The sequence below is a fragment of the Rutidosis leptorrhynchoides genome, chromosome 6, assembly GCF_046630445.1.
Source record: "Rutidosis leptorrhynchoides isolate AG116_Rl617_1_P2 chromosome 6, CSIRO_AGI_Rlap_v1, whole genome shotgun sequence".
Taxonomy (NCBI): domain Eukaryota; kingdom Viridiplantae; phylum Streptophyta; class Magnoliopsida; order Asterales; family Asteraceae; genus Rutidosis; species Rutidosis leptorrhynchoides.
This window is the reverse complement of record NC_092338.1, coordinates 52,204,481-52,220,354: the sequence shown is the minus strand read 5'-3', so window position 1 is coordinate 52,220,354 and position 15,874 is coordinate 52,204,481. Positions and strand designations below refer to the sequence as shown.

The 15,874-nt window shown below is 33.4% G+C and overlaps 1 protein-coding gene across 1 annotated transcript; it reads left to right on the top strand.

Moving 5' to 3' along the window:
- Positions 1–598: 598 nt before the first annotated feature.
- LOC139855546 (plasma membrane ATPase 4-like) lies at positions 599–14,829 on the top strand. Its single transcript, XM_071844779.1, has 15 exons — positions 599–855; positions 5,795–5,914; positions 6,005–6,241; positions 10,543–11,304; positions 11,376–11,603; positions 11,710–11,854; positions 11,955–12,119; positions 12,369–12,607; positions 12,702–12,734; positions 12,965–13,046; positions 13,134–13,294; positions 13,378–13,551; positions 13,893–14,075; positions 14,162–14,343; positions 14,471–14,829. Exons 1-15 carry the CDS (start codon positions 799–801, stop codon positions 14,565–14,567), a joined length of 2,865 nt encoding a protein of 954 aa, XP_071700880.1. The 5' UTR covers positions 599–798; the 3' UTR covers positions 14,568–14,829.
- Positions 14,830–15,874: the final 1,045 nt, after the last annotated feature.

Sequence of the window (15,874 nt, the reverse complement as noted above, 5' to 3'; positions counted from 1 at the left end):
TTTTCAGAACACACGTTCATAATATTGGCATGAGACATGTTCAAAAGATGTAACAGCTGAAGCGATGTCTACTTGAGGGGGAGTCAACTCCATGCTGCACTCTTTTTCCCTTAGCTAAAGTTTTTTCCCACTGGGTTTTCTTTAGCAAGGTTTTTAACGAGGCAGTAATTTATAGTTGATCTTCAACAAAATAAAATTGCTATCCAAGGGGGAGTGTTATAATAATAATAACAATATAGATATGGATAGTCAATTTTGGTGTATACATATAGTCAATTTTGGTACACAAAGTATGTATTTTTATATTGAGATTTTAGGCTATAAATACTCATGAATGCAAGCATTAAACTTGCACCATTTCTCACACTTACAAAGTGTTTCTTTCTTTCTCTCCATTATCATCTTTGTTCTTACACTTCATTATTAGTATTCTAAATCAAGAATCAAATCACTAAAGGTAGTTATAAGCCTACTGAATTATAACATCAAGAATCAAACCACTAAAGGTAGTTATAAGCCTACTGAATTATAACATCAAGAATCAAACCACTAAAGGTAGTTATAAGCCTACTGAATTATAACATTACCAATATTCCTTCCGAGTTTTTCGAGTTTTAGTAGAAACAATATAAATAGACTTCAAACTCCATTCATTATCTCTCCCCTCGATAACCTTACAAAGACACACACATTCACACACCCATTTAATTCCATGTTCTCCCAATAAAAATATAACATTTAAATAAAAAAAAATATTTTCAATTCTCGGCGTCATCGCCGGTCTTACTCTCTGCAAAAATGGGTGGCGATAAAGCTCTTAGTCTCGAGGAGATTAAAAACGAGACCGTTGATCTGGTATGCTTATATCAACTCTTCTTTACTTCTTTTTTTTTTTGTTACGGAAATTTAATTTACTTTTTGTTATTAGTGATTGATTGATGATTGTAATATCAGATTATGCATCATCATCTACGATGAACGCAGTATCTGTCGTGTGTTTATTTTCGTGAAATTATTTATTTATTTATTTTTTTAATTTTTGGAGTGTTGACACATGTGAACACTTTCGTAGACTAACACTTTTTTTATATTCAATATAACATCAGTTACGATTACATTTATTAAAATATATCAGCTTCACGGTTTCCTTGCTTATCGACAAATTAGTTTTTAGCGGGTCTTCGTCAGTTGGGTTTTACTATTTTCTCAATTTATTTAATTTTCCTTGTTTATTAGATTTTACCATTTTCTTAGCTTATTCGGTTTTAAAATTTCTTGAAACAATTTCTAAACTGAACTAAAAACTATTGTGAACTGAATTTGAATTCAGTTTAGTAGCGATTAAAATTGAACAAATAAAATTCAGCCAAAATGACTATAAAAAATCGTTTATAAATTAAATTCGTGATCTATAGATATTAATAGTAATAGTAATAGTAATAATTTGGTACATTATTTTTTATTGATTTTTTTGGAACATTATATTTTGCATTCGATTTTTAGTTCAAGTAAATCTAAACTTAATCGGAATTTAAATAATCATAAGCGAAACTGAACTTAGACTGTAAATCGAATTGAAAGATGAATTTGAACTTAATTTTATTTTTTCAATTTTAATTTAGCTCAGTATATAAATTATAAACTGTATGAAATCCTATATTCTAAACTCTCATTTCAATAATTCATTTTTAATTTAAATGTTATTTTATAATTATTTAAATTAATTAATTTTATTAGTGCTGTGCTATTACTTTCAGTCTCTCGCTATGATATATACACACGTGTATATATATAGATAAATAATTTGTTACTCTATTATTTTTACTATTTGATGATTTTTATTTTATAGTGGACATTTTTTTTACTGAACTTGCGTGATCAAATGGAATTGTGCAATAATATTATAATAATAAAAAAATAATAATAATAAAATAATGATAATAATAATAATAATAATAATAATAATAATAATAATAATAATAATAATAATAATAATAATAATTATTTCAGTATTAATATCTAATATTAATTAATAAATAGAGGTAGATTAGGACCTTGGGACTCTCATATTAATTCATAGATTTTGATTTTAAGAATTGACTTCACATCGTGATTGAGGAATACGGTCAAAAAGGTCTTAATTACTGAAAGCTATTAGTCAAAGATTGAGAGCTTTATGTACTCTGTACTCCGTATAATTCTAGGTGTTATGCAAAAGTCGTGTGAACGAATTTCAGTAAATCATGGTGGAAAAAGGGAATTAATATTTTCACTATTCAAATTCAAATTAATATTAATAATTAATAAATTTACTATAATCACACATTTATTTGTACTCTATAAATATCTAAATGCATGTATATATTGATAAGTTACCGGATATTTTGTTAGGCATTAGATCTGGATTTATTTTGCTGAGACTATTTTTTATACTTATAAGTTATAAATAATTATTATAATTATATAATTATATATATAATTGTAAATTTGAATATATAAATATAAACTGACTATAATAATAATAATTGTAATATTATAAAAAGCATAGAGAGCATCAAATTAAATTTAAAATAAAGATAATGCATTTTTTTTCGGCAAAGAAGATAATTTTATTGAAACCACGATAACTTCTATCGGATGAAAGTACAAGAAACAAAGATACAAAGGACTAATACAAGAACTATAACGACACAAACTTGTAAAAAGATTACAACCAAGTCTATTGGCAAAGTAAAAATGGGTTTTGCTCCCATAGAAAATGCCTATATTCTTCATTTATTACTCTAGTAAACATTAAATCAATGATACAATTATGCTAGAGGATGCGATGTGGATTCGTTTACGGGTTTAAGTGAAAGTGCGAGTAAGCACAAACATAAAGTGGATTTGAATGCTCCTGTTTCCGTCCCGTGTGTCAACATTGATTCGGTCCATAATCATTTAGAAAAGGTTAAATATAAAGTGGATTTGCAACGTGCCGAAGCTGCAAGGTGTGAAACGTTGGGTGAGGCTTCCATACATGATACGTCTTCATCAAAGTATGCGGCGGTTGCTCCGACGGAGTCTCACAATTTTTTGACGCCTAAAATGGTTAAGGGTAAGCTAATAGGTTCGAAACAATCAAGACATGAATCACGGAGTTACGAAGAATTTTTTGAAGTCTTAGCAAAGTATTCTGATCCGTGTCAGAATAAAAAACATCGAGGGTGAGTATGCAAGGAGGTTTTTGTTTGGAAGATTTTATCGTGACTTGTAGAGGTTCATTATTAGGATTTTATCGTGTCCTTTAATGTTTTGGTCCCTTGCGTTTGTGGCGATCTTTTAGTTAGTTGCTAGTTTAGTTTGGTGTTTGATTGGTTGATTGTTTAGTCTTGTTGCTTTGTTTTTTTTTTATGGTTGGCTCGGTCATAGCTATCGGTTTAGACTTTTGCTTTCTAGTTTCGAGCCTTCCGTTATTTGGTTGTATCTTTGTTCAGGTCGTTCATCTTTTGATGAATTATCGTTTGTTTTATAATATTCGTTATTTTAGCAACAAAAAAAAAATTGATACAATTATGCATCACCTTATACCTTTTCAGTGGCAAAAGTTACTTGATGTAACATTTCACCATTTAATCTTTACTTGTTCTAGTCATTTTTCTATATACATATTTAGTCTTTGATTTGATATACAACTTTTTTACGATTACCAATATTTTGAAACTTTTACACTCCTTTTACATAGACAAAACAATGAAATTCAGTCATAGTTCTATATAAATAATAAATATAAATATAAAAATAATATACGGGGTAATTATATAAATATTATATTATATACTTCGTATTCGTATTATAGGACTGCTTTATATAAGGTTGGGTTATTCTTTAAATTTATATAACTTTGACAAATGTTTCTTCTTTTTAGATAACTTTGACAATTGTTTTTTAATGGAGTTTAGAATTTATCAGAATGTGTTTGTTGAGTTTTGGGAAGGGGGCCTGTGGGTACATGTCCGTAGTACCCCGTACAGTCTTATTTTATGTTTTTTTTTTTTCTTTTCTTTTTATCTCTGACCAAACACTCCTGACTATGTTTCTTGGATTTATTAATTGCATCACAAAACAACAAAAAAATAACATTTTATTTTTTATTCATTTACGTAAAAACGGGTAACTGTATTTCATATTCATTTCATATTGAATTGAATTCAGGAATATATATCATTTACATAAATCATCTCTTTTAGTATGTTTTATTTTTTACTACGCAACTTTTGTTTTTGGCCTACCCCACTTTGTTTACATATTACAAATGGGGTCAAAGTTTGTTAAGTGGAAAGTCAACTTGCGTTGTGTTACTCGACCTTTCATGTCTATGTATAGTCTTGTTTTTGTTCTTGCAGTACTTTGATTCATTTTGGTATTGTTTTATTCTATCATTAATTCATTATCAAAGTAAGTTATATTTAAAGTTTGTGACATAATCTATATCTTTTTACCAAAGAGCCAATGGCTTGGCGGTATCGAGTTCACTCTTACAACTTTGAGGTTGAGGGTTCGAGTCCTGCTTAGGACATTTCGTGGTGTATAAATTCGTGTTAGTATTAGGTGGGTGAGTGAGTTTGCCTTTCGAAAAAAAAAAAAAAATCTATATCTTTTTGTTCTCAACTTAATATGTACATTTTAATTTAATTCAAGGTGGTAGTTCTTTATTCGTGGAGTAAGCAAAGTAAGCTATCATTTAATAAATGTGAAGTAATTTTTATTGATAGATAACATTTATTATTATTACTATTTTTTAACAAAATGTCTTTTTATAGTCATAGTAGTATTTATGATATTACTATTTACTACTCCATTATTTGTAATTTGTAAATAAAACCATTTATTTCATGGACTTTTGGTTGAGTCAAAAAATATGCATATAGATGATGCATGTATTAAGTTGAGTTCCTTGTAATGCATAAGCTCATAATTAAAGTAACATTTTCAGATAATATCCTATATGTGTGAAATAAATTGTTCTTTTCACCTGGTTTTTGATAGAATGGACTATTTTAGGCTATATATCCTTCATCCACCTAATTTTAATTGTGTTATTTGTATATTGTGATATATGCCAAACCTCACCAACAAGGATGGTCATGCATGTTAGATGTTTGTCTGGTTTCTATATCTATGTGTGTGAGTGTGTCCAAAGCAGCTTAGGAAAAAAGTGGTAAAGTGCCAAAAAACTTTGGTTTTTAGTTTGGTTTTTTTAATCAATTGTTTGTTTGTTTCCAATATAAATGTTCTCATTTTTAGTGCACTTGATTCTTGCCTGAATTTCTGGGTAGGGTCTTAATCATCCGAACCTGATACCCAAGTCACATGTAGTAGTTGTGGAATATAATTAAAGTAAAATATTACGGAGTATAGTAACATAAAGCAACTTTTGTGATTTTATTTTATTTTATATTTATATATATTTTGCAAAAAAAAAATTATTAAATATATAAAAACACGAGAACTTTCATCAAAAGATGAAAGATACCCAAAGGGAAAAAAACGTGAACTTTCAGAAAAATAAACAGTCTTTTCAGTATGCTGCCTTAGCATACTGACCTTCAGACATGGTTCGCAAATCTTCAGACAAAAACATCTTAAAAAACAAACAACACTAAGTTAGTGTCTATTTAATTGATCCTATATTATACCCTCCATTACTGGAAAAATTCTACGTTGATCATATAACTAAATTTGTTAACATGATAAAGTGTTTGTTAAGTGTGGTGGTTATCTTATCGATCCTACATGTTATCCTCCATTACAGGAAAAAGTACCGATCGAGGAGGTGTTCGAACAGCTGAAATGTAACCGAGAAGGTCTTAGTGCAGATGAAGGAGCCTCGAGACTTCAAATTTTCGGTCCTAACAAATTGGAGGAAAAGAAGGCATGTTTTCAATTATGAACAATTCTTCATTCTTACTTCCATTTTGTTTTTCAGACAGTTAATGACTTTATTTTTTATTATTGAAAACAGGAAAGCAAATTACTCAAGTTTCTTGGTTTCATGTGGAATCCGCTATCATGGGTCATGGAAGCCGCAGCGATCATGGCAATTGCAATGGCTAATGGTGGTGGAAAACCGCCAGATTGGCAAGATTTTGTTGGTATCATGTGCCTTCTTGTTATCAACTCAACCATCAGTTTTATCGAAGAAAACAATGCTGGTAACGCTGCTGCTGCACTTATGGCCGGTCTCGCCCCCAAAACTAAGGTATACGAATACGATTTTTTTGTATTTGAATATTAGTTGTCAAACTTAGGGCACGTTTGATTCTCTTAATTGAATGGTTTAGCACTATGGTGCTGAGCCAAAATACTCTCTTAACTGTTGGTGATTTTAGTGTTATCAACAATCATTTTAGTTAACTGGGATTTACTAGAAAGCAAAGGCTTATCGAATTAAGCTTAATGACGAGTTCGGAGAGTGCGGAGTGCACGCTCGTTCGAGTTAATTCAATAAGGTCTTGGAAATTACATCTTTTGATGAAAGGTAATCATGAATGGTTACATCATTTCATGAAGAGTGATGTCATTTCCTAAATGATGTGAACGAAAGGTTGCGTCTTTTCGTTGAAGGGTTACATCATTTGGTTGAAAGGTTGCGTACTTTCACTCGCACCTTTTCGCTTCCTATAAATATAGGAATATGTTTTTGCTTTCATTTTAACAAACAGAAAACACACACATACTCTCTAACAATTTGATCAGTGATTTCGTTGCCAAAAACACTGATTGCTTTCTTGTCTTATCCCTGTAAAGATTTCGTGCAACCGAGGCAATCGTAGGGTCGAAATACTTTATAGAGAAAGTGAACACACGATTCAAGAACGAATCCGGCAGTCAATTCTAACCCTCATTTCTAACAAATCTATAAAGTAATTTGTTGATGATCATGGATTGGAATCGTGATGATAAATCTTTGATGCATATTTGTTGTTTCTGCCACTTGGTGAATTTTGAGATTATTGATATGTGTCCGTTCTTATGGAATATCATGATGATGGAATTTCACGTGGATACATATATTATAATCAATAGTGGTAGATGTATTTATCAAATTTGCTCTGTTAAATGTCGGTTGAATACTCTATTATTTAATGGATGGCTATGTTATTTCCTCCACAACAACATCTATGGTGTATGCGATATTTAAAAATAAAGTTGGATTGAAGAATTATTCATATGGTGGGATATTCAACATATGAGTACGTAACCTCTATCTTTTCTATTTAATTTAATAATGGATTTGCAAGTCTATTCTGACTTATGTATGGTGGGATTTATTATTATGAAATATAATCAATTGTCTAATGGGATATGATAATTGCATGCTATCCGGATATGTGTTCAAGTAATTGATGGGTAGAGGGTTTCTATTTTGGCATAATTAAAGTAGATAATATGCGTATTGGAACACATCGGGTCGTGTTTGCTTCTCTAAAAGTTTGTTCTTTCAAAAGGTCTTTAAAATTTTGGGAATAAAATAATTGGCGGGTAACCGTTTGGGAATGAGAGGGACGTTAATTTTGTACTATTGTTCCCTGCATATATTATTCATTCCAAATATTAATTGTTTTATAACTCAAATAATTTTGTGGACGTCTGGGGTTGAATATCACAATTTTAGTATGAAGTTGTGCAATCATTTCCATATTATTAAAAGAAAAGATCCATTGATCACTTGCTTGAATTTACAAATAAATAAATTATGCGAAGTGATTATCAGAATTTAAAATGATCATTTTATGGATGTAATTAATGTTATTTAATGGATGCATGTGTGTTTGATATGCAATTTGTAAATCCGGTGGATCTTTAATGTTTCAATGGAATTAATTTCAAAGGCAAGTAAACGTGTGTTAATCTGGATACATACGTATGTTAATGATGGTTATTGTCTATTAACAGTTGTGACTGTTAGTATGGAAGTCACAACGGATTTATCAGTAACAATCGGTATACTAACTATTGGTGATAAAAGTGATAACCATTGGTAAGTATACTCCTTTGAATGTTGATATAAAACCCCTTATGAGTTGTTTTAAAACCATGATTGTTGGTTAAAAGAATGGATTGTTTGATAACAATTGTTAGAATATTTAACGGGTGGTAATAATCTGTTGAATAAGTCACAAAATAATCTTCGTGGTTGTAAAATGACTGTTTTTGTTACTAAATAAAATGTCCATGAAATATTTATTCATTGGTGAGTTATGTACACACTCATTTGATGATTTATCAAAATGATACAAGTTAATGAGACAAATATGTTTAATATGGAATAAGGATTAGATGTTGCTTATTTGTTTCAAACATCGCTTTGCTTGGAATTTGGTGGTATGATGTATGTGATTACATCAAGTGACCAATAAAGCATATGCGTTGAAGAGATTAAGCAAAGTATATTGTGATGTGGCTTAAGTATTCTAATACTTGTGGAAGTCAACCATGGGTTATGGTTTAATTCACAATGGTGATCCTAGGGCATATTAAATTGTATTGAGTTTATTATTGATCAAGAGGATTATACATCAAAAAGTTGTTGGTTTTTACACTTGGTATAGATGTGGTATCTTGGATCAAAAGAATGATGTTCAGACTATTGACGTTATAAACTAATTGTCATTACTTCTTGGTTCTAGAAGTGGATTGACTAAGGTATGTTTATAATAATAATCTCACCTACCAATGTAATGATAATAATTGTGTGCATAATGATAATGTGGATACATTATCAAGGGTGTACAAATTATAAGTTTACATTGGTGACTTGTGAAAAGTGGACATGTAAATGACTGATCAATCATTTAACTTTGAGTACACGCGTGTTTCTTATGGTAAATAAGAATTTGATAAATCCTTGGATAAAAGGATTGTAAAGGGAAATTGATTGAAGTCCTAATGAATGAGATTAAAGTTCATGGTGATCCCTAGTGATGGAATATCTTGTGACTAAGACATGTATTTGAACAAGTGAAAGTCAAGACACTTATGCCTTAGACAACTAGTGTTTCATGAGTTGATCACGAATGGTGTGATATATGTGGATTTTGTTGGGTCACAACAAAATTTCAAATCACATGATAAAAGAATTAGCCTAAGACTTAAGTGCGCACAAGTTGGCTAATGATGTGGGATTGAAGTCCAACCAGATCTTCCAAAGTGAGACGCCCAATTCCCTTCTAGTACAACGCTAGGAGCTGAATTCAATGAGGTAAGCTTACTTTCTGAAGATTGAAACACATAAATATTCTGATCCCAAAGTATGTGTTTAGACCCGTAAGTGGAGTTAGGTTGAAGTATAACTTCTTAATAGTTCTTTTGAAAAATTGCATATGCGGGTGCAAGACTAAAAGAGCTACCTATGTGAACATGAAGTTTTGCCGCTTCAATGGAGCTTTGGACTTAGCTGCCAATATGTTCACTGAAGGATTGGGACACATGGCTTATAATAGTGTCAAGATTGTTTTAGGGATATGTAAGAAACTGATGTGTATATTATTTTATAGTTTTCATATGAATTGAAGGGTTCAATTCTTCGTGAACACCCTGATTTTCGAATTCTCGTAAATATTATACTAAGTGGAAATTCAATTCTTCACGAACATTTCCATTTATGCATTAGTTTGTTCTGTTTGTTTAGTTATTTTAGTAAATCAAGGATTACACTAAAATGGGGGGGATTTGTTGGTGATTTTAGTGTTATCAACAATCATTTTAGTTAACTGGGATTTACTAGAAAGCAAAGGCTTATCGAATTAAGCTTAATGACGAGTTCGGAGAGTGCGGAGTGCACGCTCGTTCGAGTTAATTCAATAAGGTCTTGGAAATTACATCTTTTGATGAAAGGTAATCATGAATGGTTACATCATTTCATGAAGAGTGATGTCATTTCCTAAATGATGTGAACGAAAGGTTGCGTCTTTTCGTTGAAGGGTTACATCATTTGGTTGAAAGGTTGCGTACTTTCACTCGCACCTTTTCGCTTCCTATAAATATAGGAATATGTTTTTGCTTTCATTTTAACAAACAGAAAACACACACATACTCTCTAACAATTTGATCAGTGATTTCGTTGCCAAAAACACTGATTGCTTTCTTGTCTTATCCCTGTAAAGATTTCGTGCAACCGAGGCAATCGTAGGGTCGAAATACTTTATAGAGAAAGTGAACACACGATTCAAGAACGAATCCGGCAGTCAATTCTAACCCTCATTTCTAACATTAACCATTAAGCATCTAAATTTATTTTATTTAATATTCTCTTTTAACACTTATTAAACAATAAACAATTATATTGTTTTTTTATTCGTGCAAAAGGCTAATAAGGTAATTACACCATTCAAGTTGTTCATTCAAAATGATTATCAATTAGGTTATTGTCATTCAGAATCAACTTCATTCATTCAGAACATTTGAATCATCCAGATTATAAACCATTCAATGCTTAATCACTCAGTTATATCAAACACACCCTCAGTTCTGAATTTGACTAATATGTTGTTAATGCAGGTTTTAAGGGATGGGCGATGGAGCGAGCAAGAAGCGTCGATCTTGGTGCCGGGAGATATTATCAGTATCAAACTTGGTGATATCGTTCCTGCTGATGCGCGTCTCCTCGAAGGTGATCCTTTAAAGATTGACCAATCTGCCCTTACTGGTGAATCACTCCCCGTAAACAAGAATCCTTACGACGAAGTGTTCTCCGGTTCAACTTGCAAACAGGGAGAAATCGAAGCAGTTGTTATCGCCACCGGGGTCCACACCTTTTTCGGGAAGGCTGCACATCTAGTCGATAGCACGAACCAAGTCGGGCATTTTCAACAAGTTCTTACAGCTATCGGAAACTTCTGTATCTGCTCGATTGCGGTTGGGATGTTAATTGAAATAATCGTCATGTACCCGATTCAACGTAGGCAGTACCGAAGCGGAATCGATAATCTTTTAGTCTTGCTTATTGGTGGAATACCGATTGCGATGCCGACTGTTCTTTCGGTTACGATGGCTATTGGGTCCCACAGGCTTTCGCAGCAGGGTGCGATTACGAAAAGAATGACGGCTATTGAAGAGATGGCGGGAATGGATGTACTTTGTAGCGATAAGACGGGAACACTGACGCTTAACAAACTTTCGGTCGATAAGAATTTGATCGAGGTGTTTGCGAAAGGTGTGGATAAGGAACAGGTTTTGTTGTTTGCTGCTAGGGCTTCTAGAACTGAAAACCAAGATGCTATTGATGCTGCCATTGTTGGCACCCTTGCTGACCCTAAGGAGGTATATCCCATTGCAATTTTCTATCGAAGTCTTGTTTTGTGCACGCTGATGATACGTATTCTTTTTTGTAGGCTCGAGCGGGAATTAGAGAGGTCCATTTCTTTCCGTTCAACCCGGTTGATAAGAGGACGGCTTTGACTTACATTGATGAACGTGGCGATTGGCATAGAACAAGCAAAGGTGCACCAGAACAGATTTTGACCCTATGTGGATGCAAAGAGGATTTGAAGAAGAAAGTGCATGCGATGATTGATAAATTTGCCGAGCGTGGGCTGCGATCTTTGGCTGTTGCAAGACAGGTCAGCATTTGATATCCTTTTAATTTTTATTACACATTTACATATTTGTGTTTTATGGTTGGGTTGATCATGATGGCTTACTGTTTTTACTTATGTGTATTTGTAGGAAGTGCCTGAAAAATCTAAAGAGAGCCCCGGTGCTCCGTGGCAATTTGTTGGATTGTTGTCGCTTTTTGACCCGCCAAGGCACGATAGTGCCGAGACCATCCGCCGAGCTCTGAATCTCGGTGTAAACGTTAAGATGATCACCGGTAACCATATCAACTAATTTTGATTGAATTTATTAATATTATTCTCAATTCTACTGTGAATAAATCAGGTTTTTTATTTTTTATTCTGAAAAATGTCTAGGTGATCAACTTGCCATTGCTAAAGAGACCGGTAGACGGCTTGGTATGGGAACAAACATGTACCCATCTTCTTCGTTGCTCGGTGGCCACAAAGATGCATCGATTGCGGCACTCCCTATCGAAGAGTTGATTGAAAAAGCTGATGGATTTGCCGGGGTTTTCCCAGGTGAGCGTTAATTTCTATTGTTTTTGTCGATTGTATTTAGGATTTTTCTAACGACGACCCTTAGGCTTTCATTAAGGTGCAAAAAACACTTTTTAATAGCCGGCATGCAAAAATCAACCTTAACCGCTTTGTATAATATATTATTAATGCATCTTAACGGCAACCCTAAGGACTGTCGTTAGAAAAATCCTTGTTTTTATGGTAGTAGTATTGTATGTTACTGATCTCCTATTTAACTTAAACGTACAGAACACAAGTATGAGATTGTGAAAAAGCTACAAGAAAGAAAGCACATTTGTGGGATGACTGGAGATGGTGTTAACGACGCCCCTGCTTTAAAGAAGGCTGATATTGGTATTGCTGTTGCTGATGCTACCGATGCTGCTAGGAGTGCTTCTGACATTGTGCTTACCGAGCCGGGTCTCAGCGTTATTATCAGTGCGGTGCTTACTAGTCGAGCTATTTTCCAGAGAATGAAAAATTACACCGTTAGTCCTTCCTCTAATTTTCCTTTCTGTTATTCTTATTATTCACTAATAACATGATATAGTTACCGACCTTGAAATCCTTTTTTTTCTGCAGATCTATGCCGTTTCTATCACTATTCGTATTGTGGTAAGTTGTAGGTACTAGGTGACATATAGTAATGAGGAGTGATCCGAGTGCACAACCAATTTTTAGATGTACACAACTACTTATGCTTTATGATGTTGTACAGTACAATACTTTAAAGCATATTTGGTTGTGTACGACTAAAAATTGGTTGTGTACGGATCATATTATACTAACTATTATAATTATAATGCCCTTAGTTCATCAACTAACCTACTTCACACCTTTTGTAGTTTGGATTTATGTTCATTGCTTTGATATGGAAGTTCGACTTCTCTCCTTTCATGGTTTTGATTATCGCCATCCTTAACGACGGTGAGTCTTTACTTTTACATTTCTACTTTTTTCTACATCAATTCGTTACCTTCATTTCACTGATTTTCGAATTTTTTGAATGTAAAGGAACAATTATGACGATCTCAAAGGATAGGGTGAAACCGTCTCCTTTACCTGACAGCTGGAAGCTTAAAGAGATTTTTGCTACCGGAATCGTTCTTGGCGGTTACCTAGCTTTGATGACTGTTATATTCTTCTGGATCATGAGAGACACTGATTTTTTCTCTGTAAGTAAAAAAAAAATGATCGAAACTACAATAACTTCACAACTGCGTACACAAGTCTTTACATGTTTTTATTATCCAATCAGGACAAATTTGGTGTGAGATCACTTAGACACAGTGAAGTTGAGATGATGGCAGCTTTGTATCTTCAAGTCAGTATAGTGAGTCAGGCTTTGATTTTCGTGACCCGTTCTCGCAGTTGGTCGTTTGTTGAACGTCCTGGTTTCTTACTATTGGGTGCTTTCTTGGCTGCTCAACTGGTAAAGAAACTAACTTTCTCTGCCTACTCTGAATTTATATAAGATGTCTGTGTGTAATACGTGATAGATAAATAATTATTGTTTGTTTTATGTGTTAAATAACCGTCTAAATATGTAAACTTATAGAATTAATCTCTATTTGGGGTAATTATAAAGATAGTTACTTAAAATTTTTAAAAAGTTAGGTCTAAAATGTTATTTGACCTTTATTTGAATTTTGTGTATTAAGACATGTCTTAATTAATAAGTTCATTAAATCCAAATCAAAAATGGCCTGATATACTTTGAAAATTGAAACAAGAGGTATACTAAGAACGGTTACTAATTATGAAAAATTTCAGGTTGCAACTTTAATAGCAGTGTACGCCAACTGGGAATTTGCAAGAATCAAGGGAGTCGGTTGGGGATGGGCAGGTATCATTTGGCTCTACAGCATCGTGTTCTACTTCCCTCTCGACCTTATGAAATTCGGCATCCGATACATTCTTAGTGGGAAAGCGTGGAACAATTTGCTAGAAAACAAGGTACGTTCAAATCCTATAAATTTTTTAATTTTTTTTTTTTATGAACTGAATTCTGGATCATAACATAACCACATATTTGAAAACAGACTGCTTTCACAACCAAGAAGGATTATGGTAGAGAAGAGAGAGAGGCCCAATGGGCTCATGCTCAGAGGACGCTGCACGGGCTTCAAGCACCCGAAACCTCAAATATATTCAATGAGAAGAGCAGCTACCGGGAACTGTCCGAAATTGCTGAACAAGCTAAGAGACGCGCTGAAGTTGCAAGGTATGTTTTTGATATTTCAAAGCTTAGTTATAATTAACAGTGCCTATTTTGAGTTATTCCCCTCTTTTACACACTTTAGCGATTGAAATTGAATAAGCAGACCCTTGTAAAATTTGCTGTTATGCAGGCTTCGGGAGGTGCTAACATTGAAGGGACATGTCGAATCGGTGGTGAAGCTGAAGGGTCTTGATATTGATACAATCCAACAGCATTACACAGTGTGAGATAACATATGGGCAAAAGGGTCTTTTACTTATTTTGTTAACTTATTTATGAGACTAGTAGTTGATGTTGATGATAATTGGTCTGGGAAAGGCATTTTATGCTTGTGGGATATAACCCCCCAAAACTGTTACTTGTTCTGTTTTTCCATGTATTACTACTTACTACTGCTTATGGTTTACTGCTTTTGCTTTGTGCAAGTTTATAAAGAAAGAAAGCCATGTAAAACATTTCCCATAATGTAGTTTCTGTCTTTTGGAACGATGTTCGTCTTTAAGTAACTTCGGTTTTTTCTGTGCTATAAGATGATATGGATTCGAAACAATTGATGTTCACTTTTTTTTTCGGACATCAGTTTGGGATCGACTAGGGGGACTTAACTACCCACGCGTTCATCTCCCGTAATTGCATGACCCGCCCTCATCTACCGGAGGAAACCAATATGAGGGCATGGCCGGTAAAACCATCCTCCCCTTTGCCCCCGCACTAAGCGAAAGGCGACGTGGGTGGATACTTCAGGTCAGGGTAACGTTGAGTGAAATGTTTCAGCCAGCGCAGTCGAACTCCTGACCTTTCGCTACTAGAGGCATGCCACTACCAGTTGAGCTACAACTCAATGTTCAAATGATGTTCACTTGACATGCCATAGCTACTTTTCGATTCATACAATCTTTGTTTAGCAGAATGAGTAGAACGATAATGTATCACAACTATATAATAGAAAAGATAACAAGACTTGCAAGATGGTTACATACCTTACTTGATGTTTGTTATATGATGTGAGCATGCACTAACCACTTCTTGTTTTATAGATACACTAATTCTTTACAACTTTTACCACCGAACTATTGGTTGAGTGGTAAAAAACCTCAGTTGTTTGTGGGCCTGTATCCTTGAAAAAATAGGTGCATGTTCAAATCCTGGGGGAGTTTTCTCCAAAGATGAGCCTTAGGTATCCTTCACTTTGTGCGGGCCAAGCAATTAACCTAAAGCATTCCGGGTACGCTTTACGCAATGAATGCGAGGAGTTTCTTCCTAACGAGTGCGTGAGTGGCAAATGAGAGGATTCGATGCCGATATTGCCGTTCTAAAAAATAATTCTTTACAATTTTTTGAGATTTAATGTATAAATAACATGGTGTGTGTTATTGTTTAATGGTATGTGGAATGATTCATTTTAAACAATAACTAAATTTTTGAAGTTTAATTTAAATCAAATCTAGTCTGAATAGTGAAAGTGGCCCTGAAACTATAAAGGGAAAATAATGCTTGAAATCCTTCAAGGTGAAAAATAGGAGTGTATTCAAAT

Excerpts from the sequence above, each read along its gene's own strand:
- LOC139855546 (XM_071844779.1), top strand. The coding sequence starts at position 799 with ATGGGTGGCGATAAAGCTCTTAGTCTCGAGGAGATTAAAAACGAGACC. Across the intron at positions 6,242-10,542 it reads GTCTCGCCCCCAAAACTAAG|GTTTTAAGGGATGGGCGATG; the intron begins GTATACGAATAC and ends TTGTTAATGCAG. Across the intron at positions 14,076-14,161 it reads ACAATTTGCTAGAAAACAAG|ACTGCTTTCACAACCAAGAA; the intron begins GTACGTTCAAAT and ends ATTTGAAAACAG.